This window comes from Glycine soja, chromosome 15 (assembly GCF_004193775.1).
Source record: "Glycine soja cultivar W05 chromosome 15, ASM419377v2, whole genome shotgun sequence".
Taxonomy (NCBI): domain Eukaryota; kingdom Viridiplantae; phylum Streptophyta; class Magnoliopsida; order Fabales; family Fabaceae; genus Glycine; species Glycine soja.
Genome location: NC_041016.1, coordinates 31,515,982 through 31,534,670, shown reverse-complemented (window position 1 = coordinate 31,534,670; position 18,689 = coordinate 31,515,982). Strand labels below are relative to the sequence as shown.

Sequence of the window (18,689 nt, the reverse complement as noted above, 5' to 3'; positions counted from 1 at the left end):
TTAAGAAAAAGAAGAACTATGGAAACAGAACCTTTCAACCTAAGAAGAATCATAAGAAAGGAGAACTATCTTCCTCCAACGGATACACTTGCTTCTAGTGTGGAAAGACAAATCATATTAAGGTAGGCTGCCCTGTCTACCAAAAAAAGCAACAAGGAGACAAGAAGAATAAGGATTCATTCAAAAAGGCACTTGGGATGGTGATGAATCAACAACTTCTAGTGATAATAATGAAGAGGATGAAGCAAATTCGTGCTTGATGGAAAAAAATGAAGTTGAAAGTGAGGTAACCATTTTTTATTCGGAAGATGGTGATAACTATGATTAGCTACTAGATGTTTTCAATGAAATGCATCAAGAAGCACAAAAGTTAGTCGTTGCAAATAATCTTCTAAAAGGTAAACTGAGGTGGCATGTGGATAAACCAGTGGAAAAGTCCAAAAAAGTTGTCAGAAGAAAAAGCAAAAAATGATATTTTAGTAAAAGAAAAGAACAACTCTTCTTGTAATTGCACTAATACAACTAATGTCATCTATCCTTGTGAAGGATGTAAAGTTTTAGAAGTAAAGGTTGAATACTTGCTAAAACTTTATCCAAGTTCTCTATGGGGAGAGACAACTTGGAAGCATTACTTGCACAACAAAAATGTGTTACCGAAAAGGCTGGTTTGGGTTATACACACAGAAATAAGTAGAAAGCTTACATAAATTTCTTTAACTTTACACAAGCTTCTAGCTCACCCTTCACGATATGTCATTATTGTATGAATAAGGGACATTCTTCTTTTAGGTGCATGATAAAAAGGTATGGAGTTCCAAGTGGGAAATATAAGTGGATTCCCAAGGGAATTAACCAAAAAGGACTCAACGCAACTTGGGTACCTAAGTCTACCTTCTAAATATGTTTGTAGGTGTGCCTAGCAGCGGATAAACAACTATGGTATCTTGATAACGATTGCTCAAGGCATATGACTGGTGACAAGTCAAAGTTCATGTAGGGTAAGGAAGGAGGATTTGTAACATATGGTGACAAAAACAAAGGGAGGATTCTCGGTGTAGGTAATATCAACAATTCTTAACTATTTCCATAGAGAATGTCTTATATGTTGATGGGCAAAACATAACTTGTTGAGCATAAGCCAACTATGTGATAAGGGTTTTAAAATCATTTTTAATTGAGAGTGTTGAACAATAACTTAACCGTCTTTAAACAACATTAAGTTTGTCAATAGTTGTATTAGCAATACCTATATGCTTAATGTAAAAGAAATTTATTTCAGTTTAACTAAATGTCTTAAATTTCAAACAACAAAAGATTATTCAGTTTAACCAAATGTCTTAAGTTTGAGTCGTATGTAATTATATTAAATACTTGAAGAAAAAACTTATGACCCATAGTAATCCAACAAGGCTCGAACAACATTAGCTTCGATGGAGGATAACTCTGATTTAAAAGGGAAATAAACAGAGCATTAGTATTATTTTATTAGAATTTTTCCACTCATTTGGAGGAGATTCCTATATTCATGGGAGAAAAACAAGAAGTTATTTTTCAAAAAGAATAATTATGATTGAAGAATCCTAATATTTTTTTTTTGGTACAGTGGGAAACCAAGAATAATCCTAATATGATTTTCAAACAAAATTTATTAAACTTTTTCAAAAACATTATAAATCTAATAACTTTTTTTTATAAAACTCTTGCATTTATATTTAATATTTATTATATAACTCTTGGTTATATAATCGGCCTTTATCAGATCAGTGGGACCTCGTGTGCTAAGAAGATGTGTTCGCCTTATGTGAAAGAAAGTTGGAGATTGCTATCCCTATTCCTTCAAACATGAGATAAAGCATGAGGATCAGAGGATACTAACAAACATGTAATGTACTAGCATCAGTTTTTTTTTTTTTTTTTCATACGATTGAAATAAATTATGTGAAGACCATGGAACCGTCAAATAATTGTTACGAAACTTTTATAGCCATTTCATAAGTAATTTGATGTTTATAACAACTTTAATAGTTTTTTAGGCGGAATATACGAGAGGATAAAAAGAGGAAATCTAGAACATACATATATAAGGATGATGAAGATTAATTCATAAAATCATGTTTTTTAAGATGGTAAATCATGTCATAATTAAATAACTTTTCTTATATAGTTCAGATGCACTCCTCTCTTTTTTTTATTAGAAACAATTTTTTCATTTAATACGCTCCTTATTGATATATACCCTTATAACATGAAAATTGCTAATAATACATGTTTTATTATATTCTTTTTAACATATTTTCTTTATTGTTAATTAAAATTTATTTAAACAGGTAGAATATTTTAAATTAATATAATTAAAAAAATACAATAATTAATATGATATTAAATTTTTAAAATGATAAACATTTTTTTAATTATAAATAGAAAAAATTGTCATAAAAAATGGAAGTTGCAATTCGTTTAATATTAAGTAATAACCTTCTTTATAATTGATTACAAGCATCTTGAGCTAGAAGTACTAAACATTATCTAGCTCAATCAGTAGTATTAGTAGGATGATTGAATAATAATAAAGAGTATGGGTTCGTAGGTGTTATCGCTGTCATGCGGGGACCAGTGTCACATTCACATCTTTGTTTTTGTTGCCACAAAAAACCATAAAATTCTTACACTCATTCAAGAACTAACCAGCAACCCAACCCTACACCAACAACAGCCCTTTTTACCATTTCCACGGTGCTCCTCACAAACAGGAAACCAACACGGACACGTGCCACCATCCCAACATTCCCGTTCAAACCCCCGATCCCTTCGTCATCACGCCACGTGTCCAAGTTCATTTCATCCCAGGGCCAAAACCGTAATTTCGGTGTTATATCAAAAGCGGCTATAAATAAGAGGCTGAGTGCATCGAACCAGAGAGGAAAGAAGAGAGAGAACAAAGCACTTAGTGCTATTCAATAATTACGAAAAACCAACAGCGAGTGTTGTTTTTGTTTGGTCCAGGCTGGACCAGGGAATGAATAGAGATGAGAGGCTTTCGGTTGAAGAGAACTGAGTTAAGCGGCGAAGCCAAACGAAGAATCGGCGGCAGAAATTGCCACCGGAAGCACGTCGAAGACGGGTGAACCAAACACAAAATTCCATCCACCACTTCTCTTTTCAATCCCCAACTCAAATCTGTGAAGAAAATCTCAATTTCTAAATTGTAATTCTTAGCACTACTGCTAGTAGTAGTAAAAAAAAACAATTAGAAAGTAGTAGAGTGTTTTTTTTTCTTTTTTTCGTTTGTTTTACTTTTAAGATGGGTGAGAAGAGCAACGTTGGCGGCGACGCGATTAACACGACACTGCTTCACGGGAAGTACGAGCTGGGCCGGCTGTTAGGCCACGGAACCTTCGCGAAGGTGTACCACGCGCGCCACCTGAAGACGGGAAAGAGCGTGGCGATGAAGGTGGTGGGCAAAGAGAAGGTGGTGAAGGTAGGCATGATGGAGCAGATCAAGAGAGAGATCTCAGCCATGAACATGGTGAAGCACCCAAACATCGTGCAGCTTCACGAGGTCATGGCGAGCAAGTCCAAGATCTACATCGCCATGGAGCTCGTCCGCGGCGGCGAGCTCTTCAACAAGATCGCCAGAGGCCGTCTCCGGGAGGAGATGGCCAGACTTTACTTCCAACAACTCATCTCTGCTGTGGACTTCTGCCACAGCCGCGGCGTCTACCACCGTGACCTCAAGCCAGAGAACCTTCTCCTCGACGACGACGGCAACCTCAAGGTCACCGACTTCGGCCTCAGCACTTTCTCCGAGCACCTCCGGCACGACGGCCTGCTGCACACTACGTGCGGCACGCCGGCCTATGTCGCGCCCGAGGTGATTGGGAAAAGAGGCTACGACGGCGCCAAGGCCGATATTTGGTCTTGTGGCGTAATCCTCTACGTACTTCTTGCTGGTTTTTTACCCTTCCAGGATGACAACCTGGTGGCCTTGTACAAGAAAATTTACCGCGGTGACTTCAAGTGTCCGCCGTGGTTCTCCTCCGAGGCGCGGAGGCTCATCACCAAGCTCCTCGACCCCAACCCGAACACGCGAATCACAATTTCAAAAATCATGGACTCGTCGTGGTTCAAGAAACCCGTGCCGAAGAACTTGATGGGAAAGAAAAGAGAGGAATTGGATCTGGAGGAGAAGATTAAACAGCATGAGCAGGAGGTTTCTACTACGATGAATGCTTTTCACATCATTTCGCTCTCGGAGGGGTTCGATTTGTCGCCGTTGTTCGAGGAAAAGAAGAGAGAAGAGAAAGAGTTACGGTTTGCGACCACGCGCCCCGCGAGCAGCGTGATTTCGAGATTGGAAGATTTGGCGAAGGCGGTGAAGTTCGACGTGAAGAAGAGCGAGACTAAGGTGAGGTTGCAGGGTCAAGAAAAAGGGCGAAAAGGTAAACTCGCTATTGCTGCGGACTTGTACGCCGTGACGCCGTCGTTTTTGGTGGTGGAGGTTAAGAAGGACAACGGTGACACCTTGGAGTATAACCAGTTCTGTAGCAAGGAGCTTCGTCCAGCTCTTAAAGATATCGTGTGGAGGACTTCTCCTGCAGAGAATCCTACACTCGCTTGAAGAACAACCAAGACTCCCATGCTAATTGTCGTTCCTTTGTAGTTGTTTTTGTTAATTCTTGTTTCAGGACTGAGATATTTTAGTTATTTGCTTGCTTCTTTGTTATGTTTTGGCCTCTGGGGTGTGTCGTCTTTTACCCCGAAAGGGGAATTGTTGAAAAGGCGAATGCAGTAATGAACCGAAATGGACATCGAGGAGTTGTTGTCGATGATGATTCAGGTACATGTGCTGCGTGTTGTTGTGCTCGTGGGTGATGTTGTTGCTATGTTGGCGTGATTGTGAATATGTTTGCAAATTGATTGGTGTGGCTCATGGGTCATTCATGGCTGCGTTTAATTTTGTTTTATTTATATTTTTTCGGTGAATTAGTGCTTTGTTTGGGGGCGGCCACAAGTGATTTTGTGTTTTTTTATTTTATTTTTAACTTCTGGACCTTGCTTGCCTAATAACAAGAGGAAATCCACTTCTCTAAAAATTGTGGTGGAAAAATTATATTTTTGTAGTAATATTTTTGCAGAAAAAGGATGTGAAATAAAACAATTATTTTGCGAGACAAAGTAAAAGATATCATGAAAATACAATCATGTGAAGAAAAAAATATACTTCATCCTCGAATATAAAAAACAGAACTCTCTTAATTTTTGAATTTAAATGTAAATAAATTTTAATTATTTATATCTTATTTAATAAAATTATTTGTAAAATATTATTTCTTTAATAAAATTGATAAAATTAAATATTTTTTTTATGTTTGATATCAAATATTAATAAAAAATAATTTGATAAACGTTTATTTTTTAGTTTAAAAAATTACATAATTTGGTAAAAAAAAAAATTTGTGTGTGTGTGAAGTGTATTTTTTTCTTATTATAATCGAGATGAGAAAGAGTATTAATTTTAAAACAACACATATACAGTTACTAGTTAGTACTAAAAGATTTTAAAATATGAGGCTCTAGGTAAAAGATTTTAGATTCCGTGATATGGAATTGGATCACACATAGATACTTGCATTATGGCCTTGGAGAAAGGAGAAATTAATGATAATCATTAATGAGCCCTCAAATGTTGATCCTCATGTTTTGTTGGATAAAATGATATAGTCAGGTTTTGATGGATAAAGGCGCAATAATACGATCGAGGACCCACCAGTTGGTAGTAGAATATACCAATCATATAGTATTTGATTAAAGTATATATTTTTTTATACTCTAAATAAAAATAGTTTCTTTTTAGTATGCCTCTAAACAATAATAGCTATAAAATATATAATTTTAAAAAAAAACTATTGAACTGAATTAAATTTTAAAATATGGAAGTAGTATTTTTTTTATTTTGCAAGCGAAGATGAAATTTAGTTTCAATGCCTTAAGTATTTTTAGTGTTTTTTTAAATTAAAATTGAAATTTTATCCTAACAACCCACACAATATAAGTCAAATTTGGTTATTGAACCAAACTTGAATTTAATTGAAAATCGATATTAAGATTTTCTTACAAATACATTCAGATTTAGTTTTCCCCTTAAATTTAAATATAATAATAACAACTTTTAAATATAATCTTAGTATCTAAAAATATGATGTGGTTTAGTTTTATTCTTTATAAATATTTATTTTAATTTTTTTTTCTTGATGCAAAATATTCTCAAAACTAAAAATCGTGAGACTAAACTTCAAAGAAAATAGAATATAGGAACAATTCATCTCCGTAAAGATATTATTCCATTTACACAATTAAAAATCAAACCATGTTATATGGTTAAAGGGTCTAAATTATTAATTATTTATGTCACACCTAATGAATAGATTTTATTCAATTACTTTCAATAAAATTTATTAATGAGATTATAAAAATTTATTAATTAAAGACTAGACTAAAAATCATAGTTTTATATTTTTTAAGGACTATTTTTTAATAAGAAATAGAAAAAAAGTCATATTTTAAAAACTTAATTATATAAAAATATTTCTATTTAATTAATAATATTAAATCCAAAATTAATTTTACCCAACACTAATCCAAACACATAATTTGATAATGTTAGTTAGGTGTTTAACCCAATTCTTAATGTTCTTCCTTCCTTTTCCTATTTTCCCCATGTCATATAAAAAAATGAAGTATACTGTACGATGTTTTAGTTCAGTTTCATGCTTATGGAAAGTTAGGTTCATGTGTTTGCCGTGCTAGTTTGAATTACGAATCAAAGTCAATCTTATCTAAAGATAAGGATGAAAGGACTATATATATCTTAGAAAGAATGTGAAATTATAATTATCAAGTAGAAATAAATTTTAATTTTTATTTAATTAATTTTACAAAAACATAATAATATTACTTTTTGGATCTATTATGTTTTATGGTTTTTTCATTTTAGTATATTAAGTTTTAAAAGTTTCATTTTTATCTTTTATTTTTTCGAAATGTATTAGTTTTTTTCTCTTTCAATTTTTCATTCGAAAATTTAGAGTTTGTTAACTTTTAAATTTTAAAAAAGAACCAAAATAATATATTTAGAAAACATAAATGATCATAATAAAACTTTTATAACTTAAAGTATCAAAGTGAAATAACGACAAAATATAATGAATCAAAAGTGACATTGAGTATTTTAAAATAATTAACTTTACACAATGACGGTTAAAAATTGTCACTATCTTTATTTTACTTTTAAAAAAATAAACAACTACAAAAATTGGCATCTCTTCCAACTTCTTCCCGATCTGAAAAGATAAAAAAAAATGCAGCACCACATAAATCGGACAGTGTCAACACATAATCTTGTTGGAACCGCCAAAAATTTTTACACTCCTCACCGAAAAAACAAAATCTTTCATACAACTACAACCATTTTAATCTGGCACTTTTTGAGGTATGCGAGCAAGACCTCTACTGTCATGCAACAGTTGGACCAAGTAAGCAGAATATTTCTCATCATCTACAATCGGATCGGACAAAGACGAGTAACACAAAAGGGGCCAAATGGTTATTTCATTGGAAGATGATTCTGACTAGCCCAATCAGTCAAATCTCATCCACAATTAGGTGTTGTTGGTCTTCTTCTTTGCCTTCATCTATGCATTGCTGCTCGCAATAACAATAAGATGATTGTTATTGTTAGGTGAGACAATAATTCTAACTGCATAAAGAGATTGCAACGAAGACAAAAGTGGGGGCGAGGCAATGATATTTTTGGGTAGACGGTGAGAAGCGGAGTGGCGGAAGAAAAAAGAACCTTACCGATTATAATTGTGAATAATTGATCAATAATAATAATAATAATATGAGAGTGAAGATTATTGTTGTTTACGATTTTAGATTCATCTTTTCTTTATTTACTTAAAGATTTTTAATTTTTTAAATAAAAAAATAATAATGATTTTTAGTTATTCTTATGTTAACTTAACTATTTTTAAATTTAAAATATTGATAGACATTAACATTTTTAACAAAAAAATTAAAAAAAGACTAAAACAATATATTTTGAAAATATAAAAGATTAGAATGAAATTTTTAAAATATAATATATAAAAGTAAAATAACTATGAAATAAAATGAACCAAAAATAATATTAAATTATTTTAAAATCTAAAGGCTAACAGAAAACTAATGTTTCTAATGAAAATTAAAAAAAAAATACTAAAATGACATTAGACCTATTTTTTAACTAAATCTATTGACTGCGTGTTATGCGGTTGATGGAGGATACTGGAACAAGACTAGTAATGTTGTAGGTACATGCATTGCAGGAGCCAATTTTGGTTGGTATGATTATCCATAGCAGCGTCAGCAGACTAATTTGACTCCGGAGCCCAATACTTGGATATAGATAGGGTTACTCCGAAATTTCTCAACAGTCAAGATACATGCGTTGCATTACTAGTGTATCAACGAAGAATCCAAAAGCTGAGAAAAATTTGCCTTTTGCCTCTATCACATTAAATTTTAAAATAATTATATAATTTAAATTTAATTTTTTTATTCTTATATAAAATATTTTTTCTTATAAGATTTGCTCTCGAGTAAAGAGAAAGAGGAATAAAAATATTTAATTATTATTTTATACAAGAATTTAATTTTAACATATTATACGCATAAAAAATACATTTATATGATATTACATTATTTGATGAGATTAATAAAAATAACCTATTAAGATGGGTCTAGTAGTTGGAGGATTGAGATAAAGTCATTGAGGTCATAAATTCAAGTGTCGGTATCATCATTGTAATAAGAAAATGAGATTAATAGACACTTAATCAAATTGGTTAAATACGTCAGTATTTTTTAGATATATATACGGTACAAAATCCTACACTCTTACTATATATTAAATAAATCTTTTAACTAAACTAAATGAGATATTTTTCATGTATATTTTCTTTATTGCATAAGTCTAACAAACATTAAGATCATGTATATACGCGTGCATAAATGGCCGTGTACGTAGCGAACACATTCTCTTTGGCAAATAATAAAGACAACCAAATTAAAAGGCTGGTCGGGGATACAAAAGATGCCAATAACTTAAAAAAGTGTTTTGTCAGGTAGTGCACTCACTGAAATTATTTTGGATCACAAAACGAAATAGCACCTCATCTTCGGATCCTACAGTTTTGGATGTGTCCCTCACCCGTTGTAAGAAATTTCAAAGAAATTATTAGGTGGTTTGAGTTGCATGGTTTTCCATTAATTTTTACATGATATATATGTAATTAATTATTTTCTGTATAGTGTAAAATTTAAATATGTACTCTATTACACAAAAAAAATAATGAGATTATATATGGACATTATTGATTCTAAATTATTTAATAATTTCTAATTTTTTAAGACACCCGGTCCTTCCATATCTCTAATAGACGCGGTTTTCTATAGGTAGTGAGTATAAGAAGCTATGTATGAGTTATTTTACTTCAAAATCCAATGTTCTATCCCAGGAAAATTAAAAACATTGACAAAATTTGAACAAGGATTCTTCAGAATGTAATGTATAACCGGAAGAGTACACATGGTGTGGGTTCCGCCCGCATCAGCTCTTACTATTTTCATTTAATAAAGTTTATGGCGCTTAATAGAACAAGTTGAGCAATTGGGGTAACCTCTGGTTAGGCTTTATAAAATGTTCCAGATGAGACCTATATATCAAGACAACCCTGTTCACCTATAGACATTATATATACTGGGCCAATCACTATGTTCGTAACTCGTAAAACAAGGGCCACACAGCTCTGACACTTCAGCGACCACCGATGTAAAACAGTGTCAATCACATGAACACCTATCAGAAAATAGCTGAATCCTTCAATGATCAAGAGCCCCATACTCACGTGGAAACGAATTAAATATTCAACTCTTGAAATCACTTGTCTTTTTGGCATAGGTGCTTACAATTTAGATATTAACATAATTATAATTATATTTAATAAATAATTAAATTATAAGTAAGTATTATAATTATAATTTAAAATATGAGTATAATTTAATATAACGAGTTATTATTTTTTAAAATATAGATATATGTTGGAAAGGATCAAGATTCTTGGTGGTTCTTGGAAAAGGATTAAGCAAGAGAGAAAAGAGAGTGAATAACACAGAATAAAAGCTTTTGAATGAGAATTTTATTAGTGCCTGAAAATTATTACACACACTATTGTAGGGGTTTACATGCTATTTATACACTAAGTAAGACTTAACCATAATTAGTTAACAACCAACTGTTATGACTAACCTCTAATGCATTTCACAATCTTAACAAAATTGAACAATTACATTTGAATTACACTACTTTTAACACACCACCTTAATTCAAATATGTCAATTTGTGCATCCCAATTTTGTTCTTCATTTCTTCAAGTCTCTTAGGCTTCAAAGCTTTGGTTAACATGTCTGCACACTGCTCCTCAGATCTGCAATACTCAAGTGCTAGTTTGTTCTTGTTAACTTGGTCACGAAGAAAATGATATTTTACCTCTATATGCTTACTGCGTCCATGAGCTATTGGATGCTTAGCAAGGTCTATGGCTGATTTGTTATCAATTCTGAGCTTCATTACATTACTGCACTTGATGTTAAGCTCTTCCAGTAACATTCCTAGCCAGAGGGCTTGGCTTGCACCAAAAGCAGCTGAGATATACTCAACTTCACAACTAGATAATGCCACCACATCTTGTTTCTTTGAACACCATGATATAGGAGCATTTCCAAGCATGAACATGTACCCGGATGTGCTCTTTCTATCACCAACATCTCCACTCCAATCTGCATCTGTGTAGCCAACAATTTCTATCTCAGAATTTTCTTTTGCTGCAGGAAATAAAATTCCATATTCTAGTGTGCCCTTCACATATCTAAGAATTCTCTTAGCTGCAAGTAGATGATCCTTGCATGGTTTCTTCATGAATCTACTAACCAAGCCAACTCCATAGGTAATATCTGGCCTAGAATTACACAGATATCTTAATGAGCCAATGAGTTGCCTATATAGTGTTGAATCAACCAAATTTGTGTCTTCACTAGTAGACAACTTTATTCCTGGTTCACAAGGAGTAGTAGCAGAATTGCAATCAAGCATATTGAACCTTTTCAATATATCAGTTGCATATTTCTTTTGGTGAAGGAATATGCCTCTCTTAGTTGTCACAAATTCCATACCTAGGAAATAAGCTATTCTACCTATATCAGACATTTCAAACTCATCCATCATTTCCTTCTTAAACATGTAAATCTCTTGTTTGCTATCTCTAGTGACAAGAAGATCATCCACATACAAGCATAACATCACTACACCAGTTACTCCACAGTCCTTCAAGTACACTCCATGTTCAGTGGTGCATTTCAAAAACTTTTGCTTCTACAGAAATCCATCAATCCTCTTATTCCAGGCTCGTGGAGCTTGCTTTAAGCCATATAGGGCCTTGTTCAGCTTCATTACCTTATCTTCCATGCTTATCTTCTCATAGCCAGGTGGCTGCCTTGTGTATACTTCTTCTTCTAATGGACCATTGAGGAAAGCAGACTTCACATCTAGCTGACTCACTATCCATTTCCTCATGCTAGCGATTCCAACTATGAGTCTCACAATTTCAATTCTAGCTACATCGGCATATACTTCATTGAAATCAAGACCAGGCTTTTACAAGAAACCTTTTGCAACTAGCGTTTCCTTATACTTGGCGATTTCACCAGATGGCTTGACTTTGGTTTTGAAAACCCACTTCACTTCTATGGCTTTCTTATTACTTGGTAAATTCATCATTTCCCAAGTGTTGTTTTTCTGTATTGATCTCAGTTCCTCTTCCATGGCCTTTCTCCAATGTGGATTAGCTAGTGCCTCTTCAAGTGAAACTGGTTCTGCTTCTGCTAACAACACTAAGTTCATCAGCTCACCATTAACATTGATTGCAGCATCAGGGAAGACATCATAGTCTTGAAACCTCACTGGTGGAGTTATCTGTCTTAGTGACCTTCTCAAAGGTACAACCCCAATCACATCTGGCCCATCATTCACATTTTGCTCATCATTCACATATTGCTCATTGTCAATCTGAACTTCATCCTGTATTTCTTCTCCTTTTAGTTCCACTTCTAATGTTTCATTGGTTTGTCTTTCCATACCAATGCTCCAGTCCCATTCCTTTGTCTCATCCACAATCACATAATTACTTATCACAATTTTCTTGCTCAAGGGATCAAACATTTTATAGGCCCCAGTACTGTGATATCCTACCAAAATCAAGGTTTGAGCCCTTGAGTCCAGTTTTCTTCTATTTTGCTCAGGCATATGTCTGTAACAGAGTGAGCCAAATACCTTGAAGTGTTTCACACTAGGCTTGAGTCCACTCCAAGCTTCTTCTGGTGTCAAACTGTCAAGCCTCTTTGTAGGACATCTATTCAAGATGTGAGTAGCTGTGGATACTGCCTCTGCCCAGAAATCATGTGGAAGATGCTTCTCTCTCAGCATGCATCTCACCATATTCAACACTGTTCTATTCCTTCTCTCAGCAGTTCCATTGTGTTGAGGAGTGTATGGAGCCATTACCTCATGAATTATTCCTTCTTCCTTGCAGAAATTATCAAATTCAAGTGAAGTCTACTCTCCTCCACCATCAGTTCTAAGCATCTTAATTGAACAACCAAATTGCTTTTCAACTAGTAACTTGAATGATTTAAATGTTACAAATACTTCCCTCTTTCTTTGTAACAGATAAACCCACATTTTCTTTGTAAATTCATCTATAAACGAGACAAAATACAAGTTACCTCCATGAGATTTGATTTCAAATAGGCCACACACATCAGAGTGAATCACTGCAAGCTTCTCTTTGGCCCTAGTTGAAACTGCTGCATTGTAAGCCTTCCTTGGTTATTTTCCTTCACAGCATCTACCACACACTTGCCTTGGTACTTCAATTAAAGGTAGTCCCACAACCATGTTCTTCTTCTGCAACTTGTTCAGGCTGTTGAAGTTCAAATGTCCAAGTCTTCTATGCCACTTCCACACACTGTCATTGCTTTGAGCAGTCAAGCACTTCTGCTCAATGGTGCTCACACCCACCTTGAATGTTCTGTTCTTAGACACAACAACTTTCAAGACACATTTCCCATTAGAATCAACTACTTCCATGTGTTCACCTTCCATATGCATTGAGAATCCTTTCTCTAGCAATTGTCCCAAGCTCAGCAGATTGCTTTCCACGTTAGGAACATATAGGACATCACTAATAGTCACCTTGCTCCCATCTACTCTTCTTATGGCCACCTTGCCAATTCCTTTAGCCATTACTGACCTGCCATCACCAAATTTGATGTTTCTTTTCACTGTTTCATCAATTTCATAGAACCAATCTTTATGTCCTGTCATATGGTTTGAACAGCCAGTGTCCAAATACCACCATTCCTCCTCAATGCATGTTTCACTGTTAACAGTGGCCATTAACATCACTGCTTCTTCATCATTAGAGTCACGTGTGGGTTGTGCTTCTTTACCCCTCTTCCTAGGCACTTTAGGATTACTGCACTCATCTACATAATGTAACATCCTGGAAATTTCTACCCGGAGTTTTTGGAAATGATGTATTTTGAATGATTATATATATATATATGTGTGTATTGTTCCGTGTATATGTATAGATATGTTCTTGGTAGAAATAGGAATAGTGGGGGCAAGATATGCGGGTTGGACTAATTAAGGGAGAGAAATCCATAACTGGGAGGTTATGGGTTAATTTCTGATTAATTAAAAATCATCGTTTTGCGTGCGACTTAAAATTTAACGAAACCAACCTCTGAACCACGCTCGGGGTTTTATTCTGAGCGTTTTGATATATATATTGCTTGCTTTCGAAAACTGGCCCCGGCGGACGCAGAGAAACGCGAGAAACTGGAATCAGAGAAACGACACGCAAACCGAGGCAGGATTTTAGCGTTTCAAAGGTCAGATTTTTCTCACTTTTGTGACTGAGTATGGGTCACAGTCAAAAAGAGAAAGTGGGCCCTTTTTGCTCCAATCAAATAGGGACATGTGGCAGAGCTTGAATAAAATAATAGAAAAAGAGAAAACCCTTTTTATTTAAGACCAAAAAGCTTTTCTCTCTCCTCACTCAGCCAAAGCAGAAAATTCAGAAGCTCTCCCTCTTCCTCACGTTGCTTTTTCCTTCTCCTCCATTCTCCATTGAAACCCCAACAAAGCTCCAACCTTTGGTGCTCATTTCTGCTCCAAATCGCGAAAGGAGGGCATTTTCGGGGTCGTGAAGTGCGTGACTACGAGTGGGACTTCGAAAATCCAGGTTTGGATGGACTTCTTTCTCTCTTAAATTTCGTGGGTATGGGGTTTTGGGGAGATATGATGGGTAATCTTTCTAGGGTTCTGCTGTGTGATGATTATTTGTGAAGACATTTGTTGAAAGCTTGTTGAAATTGCCATGTTTGGATGAGTTAAACATACCCATTCTGTTTTAGGGTTTTTGTGATGATGTTTGTGATGTTTATATGCTGAAATTGCTGATGGAAATCTGTTAGAGACGAAGGGTAGAACTAACCTAAGGTTAGAAAGTGAGAATGTGATGTTATGAGTGGAAAAAGAGTGAGACTTTGAGAGTTGGAAGGCTAAGTCTGAATTCTGTGGTAAATGGAGGGTAAAGTGAGTTAATATTAGCTTGAAATGTCATTTAGGACTTATGAGAAAGCTTGGACTGTGCTAGAGAGAAAAATAAATGACCAAAGTGAACAAAGAGCCATTTCTAGGGCAAATTTGGGTGTTGAAGAGTCAAATTTTGATTCAGTGGAATTTTTGGTGTAAATTCAGTTTGAGCAAGTTTAGATTGATGTTATGGACTTGTGTGAGGTGAGAGTTTGCTCCAAATTTACCTCATTCTCAATTTCACTTTTCAAACCTTGAAAATCCATTAATATGAGGGGTTTTGGACACCTAGATTTTGTGTTGCTGTGGTTTGAAGCTTGACTTTGGTTTAGACATGATTGGTACATGATTTGGGACTTGTAGGATTTGATTTGGGCAAGATTGGATGAGGGGAAGTGTGGTTTTCGAAATATGCTCTTTGTGCAGATTTTGCTGTAAAATTGTGCAGCAGAATTTTGCACAAGTGCAGAAAAATCCATGTATTTGCTGGTTGTGGAAAGAGTAATGTAGAATGAGTTCTGGATATTCGCTAGTAGATCCCAACGGTCAAAATGTAGGCTTATGCACTATAGACTTCCAGTAAAATTTTGGAGTCGATCCAACGGTTAGTGAATTGGATCGAAGGAATTGTTACTGGGGTCTTTAAGTGAGAAAAGCTGTGATTTTGGTTGGTGTGTTGAGCAGAGTTTTATGCCTTTGCTCTGTTTTGCTTGGCTATGATAGCTTGTGCTGTTTGAATGTTGTTTTGCTTGGATGTTGTGGAAGCTTGGGAGGATTGATGGGGACCCGGTATTGAGAGAAACGAGGATATGGGCTACGTGGGAGTACGTGAGCTCAGTTGGAGGTGGGCAACAGGGGATGGTGGGTTTATGCACGCATTGTGGATGTGGAAAACTTGTTGTGCACCATCGCCCGACCGCCACCTAGTACCACATGTGATGGGTACCCCATAATCCTACAAGCTTGAGATGAGGAAGTGTTGAAGGGTGAAACTTCCTGCTTTTATTGTTGACCACAGAGTGGTACCTGGAGATATGTCGCGGGGGTCAGGAGACCTTGGGGACGTCAGGTGGGGTGCTATTGCCCAAAACCAAGCTTGACCAATCCCGACCCAACCCGGGCATAGTCGGTCAGTGAGAACCTGTGATGTACCTAAGCAGGCGAGCTCCTGGCAGTCAACAGATAAAAGGAACAAAGACCACAAAGCAAGGAGGCTTGTGGTAGCTGGCCAGCTGTGAAACTTGACTGATATGTGAGATATGGTCTCTGGTAATCGATTACCAAGGGTGGGTAATCGATTACAAGGCTTAAAAATGAAGACAGGAGGCTAAGATGGTCTCTGGTAATCGATTACCAAGGGGTGTAATCGATTACCAGGCTTGAAAACGAAGTCAGGAAACTTAGGGAGCCTCTGGTAATCGATTACCAGCCTGTGTAATCGATTACACAGAGGGATGGGCCACTGGTAATCGATTACCAGGCATGTGTAATCGATTACACAGTGCATTATTACATATTTCATGTCCTGAGGCTGTGTAATTCACGTTTAGCCTCTGGTAATCGATTACCAAGGCTGTGTAATCGATTACCAGAGATGGAAAGCCTTAAAATACCCCTTTTACTTGCATGTAGTGGTTATGAAACAAATTGTGTGTAGCGCAGTTAGATTCTTGTGAAAGAGTCTACCCCTTTCTCTTCTTTCGTGTAGATCGTGATGGCGGCGCAGCTAATCCGTGATCGAGTAGAGATGGAGTGCCTAGAGGGAGCTTGGGAGACCCTCGAAGGCAACACGAGGTGCCGATTTCGGGGCACCATTCGATTCACGACTACTTCTTTGGTGCATCCAGATGAACCTGCACGGACGCTTCAGCGCACTGTGGAGTGGATACTACCCACGCCTACACCATATCGTCTAGTGGAGCCCGTTCAAGTGATCGAGGTAACGTCATCCGAGGAAGACCCTGAGGAGGACCTGGAGGAGCTACCTCCTGAGCCTGCTGTGGATGCCCTTGACTTTCTAGAGGGTGATGAGGATCCACTTCTTGAGGTGGATTCTCCCGAGGAAGTCATGTCGGCATCTGAGGCAGACTCTACGGAGGATAGTGGCCCGGGGGAGATGGCGATCAGCGGAGGCTCTTCATCCTAGTGGACAACTTTTTGGATTCGTTTTGTATATTTTTGAGGGTGGGTGTATCTAGGACTAACTGTTAGGTTTACTCTTTTGTTTTTTTATGGGTAGACATGATGTATAGGCATTTGATGATTGTATACATGTGGCTGAAGCCACCACTATGGACACCTTTGCTCTGGATGACACTATGTATTTTGTAAAACTCCCATATTTTGGACAGCTTTAAAACGATGAATGCATTTATAATCGATCTTGTTATTTGAAAAGAAAGCATTAGCAACTTTATTTGTAAAAGAGTTTATCGACCGTATTTTATTCTTTTATTTTCATGTGACGACCTAAAGTAATGGCTGGTACATTCTTCCTTTTGAAACAGCAAAATAATTTAGAGAATTATGAGCGGTAAGAAAGAAATGACTCCGAATAGAGTTGTGAACTGGCCATTCAGGACTTTATAGTGAGGATTTTCCTTCTAAACCTAGTTATGGTGAAAAGAGAAAGAAATGAAAAAGAAAAAGAAGAAAAAAAAATTACCATGATTTTTGTTATTTAAATTATTACTATTAAACCAGTCATTAATTTAGGGACGCCACACATAATGGACATACTTTTGACAGTTATAGCATTGAATGTGCTCCTTTGATTTCTTCTTTCCCTTTCCATTGTTTTCTCCTTCTTTCTTTTGATTCTCACTTTTAGAACGCTGCTTTCTTGTTTGTTATACTTCCACTTGCCTTTCCCTTTCTTATTCTTCCAAGAATCACCACCACCTTTCTTCTGATTTTTAGCAAATAAGGCTTTCTCGAAAGCCTTCTCCTCTTTCTTGATACCTTCTGTATTCTTCATCTTTAACTCATGTGCTTCCAAAGAACCCAATAATTGCTCCAATTTCAACATTTCTAGATCCTTTGATTGTTCAATTGCAGAGACAATATGATCAATGTTTGGAGTTAAGCCAGCGAGTACCTTTTCAACCTTCATCGAATCTGTCACCACCTCACCACAACTCTTCATCTGGTTAGCAAGAATCACCAACCTGTTTACGAATTTCGCCACCATTTCGTTTGATTCCATCTGAAGCAAACCTAGTTGACGCCGGAGTGCCATCAATCTCACCTTCTTGGTTTGCTTGTCACCTGCGTAAGTTGTAGCCAACACGTCCCATGCTTCTTTGGTCATCTCATAGTCAATGATTTTCTCCAGGACATTTGAATCCACGCATTGATGAATTAGAAAGATCACTTTATCATCTTTCTTCATCTGTTCACGATGGGTTGCTCTGTGTGCCTTCGTGGGATTCATGTCTAATGGTGTGACGTCGATGCTTATGATATCAAGCACGCCTTGATATCTGAACACCACCTTTATTTGCACCGTCCACCTCTCACAGTTGGTTCCATCGAAGATTGGTAGTTTTGTTGGGATTTGGTCTTTTGTTCTTCAACATCGCCATTGTTCACCGCTATACGCCGTCGTGGATCGTGTAGCTATGGTACCAATTGTTGGAAAGGATCAAGATTCTTGGTGGTTCTTGGAAAAGGATTAAGCAAGAGAGAAAAGAAAGTGAATAACAGAGAATAGAAGCTTTTGAATGAGAATTTTATTAGTGCCTGAAAAATGATTACACACACTATTGCAGGGGTTTACATGCTATTTATACACTAAGTAAGGCTTAACCATAGTTAGTTAACAACCAACTATTATGGCTAACCTCTAATGCATTTCACAATCTTAACAAAATTGAACAATTACATTTGAATTACACTACTTTTAACAATATATAATTAGTTATGTATAAAC

At 35.9% G+C, this 18,689-nt stretch overlaps 3 protein-coding genes across 3 annotated transcripts; 1 reads left to right on the top strand and 2 right to left on the bottom strand.

Moving 5' to 3' along the window:
* Window positions 1–2,903: 2,903 nt before the first annotated feature.
* Window positions 2,904–4,983, top strand: LOC114386294 (CBL-interacting serine/threonine-protein kinase 6-like). Its single transcript, XM_028346259.1, has one exon. It carries the CDS (start codon window positions 3,302–3,304, stop codon window positions 4,616–4,618), a length of 1,317 nt encoding a protein of 438 aa, XP_028202060.1. The 5' UTR covers window positions 2,904–3,301; the 3' UTR covers window positions 4,619–4,983.
* A 5,437-nt stretch (window positions 4,984–10,420) lies between these two features.
* Window positions 10,421–11,671, bottom strand: LOC114386067 (uncharacterized mitochondrial protein AtMg00810-like). The gene is made up of 2 exons (XM_028346073.1): window positions 11,552–11,671; window positions 10,421–11,470 (listed from the first exon to the last, which is right to left on the bottom strand). The coding sequence occupies exons 1-2, from the start codon at window positions 11,669–11,671 to the stop codon at window positions 10,421–10,423; spliced, it is 1,170 nt and encodes a 389-aa protein (XP_028201874.1).
* A 1,311-nt stretch (window positions 11,672–12,982) lies between these two features.
* LOC114386066 lies at window positions 12,983–18,191 on the bottom strand. Its single transcript, XM_028346072.1, has 2 exons — window positions 17,498–18,191; window positions 12,983–13,641 (listed from the first exon to the last, which is right to left on the bottom strand). The coding sequence occupies exons 1-2, from the start codon at window positions 18,189–18,191 to the stop codon at window positions 12,983–12,985; spliced, it is 1,353 nt and encodes a 450-aa protein (XP_028201873.1).
* Window positions 18,192–18,689: the final 498 nt, after the last annotated feature.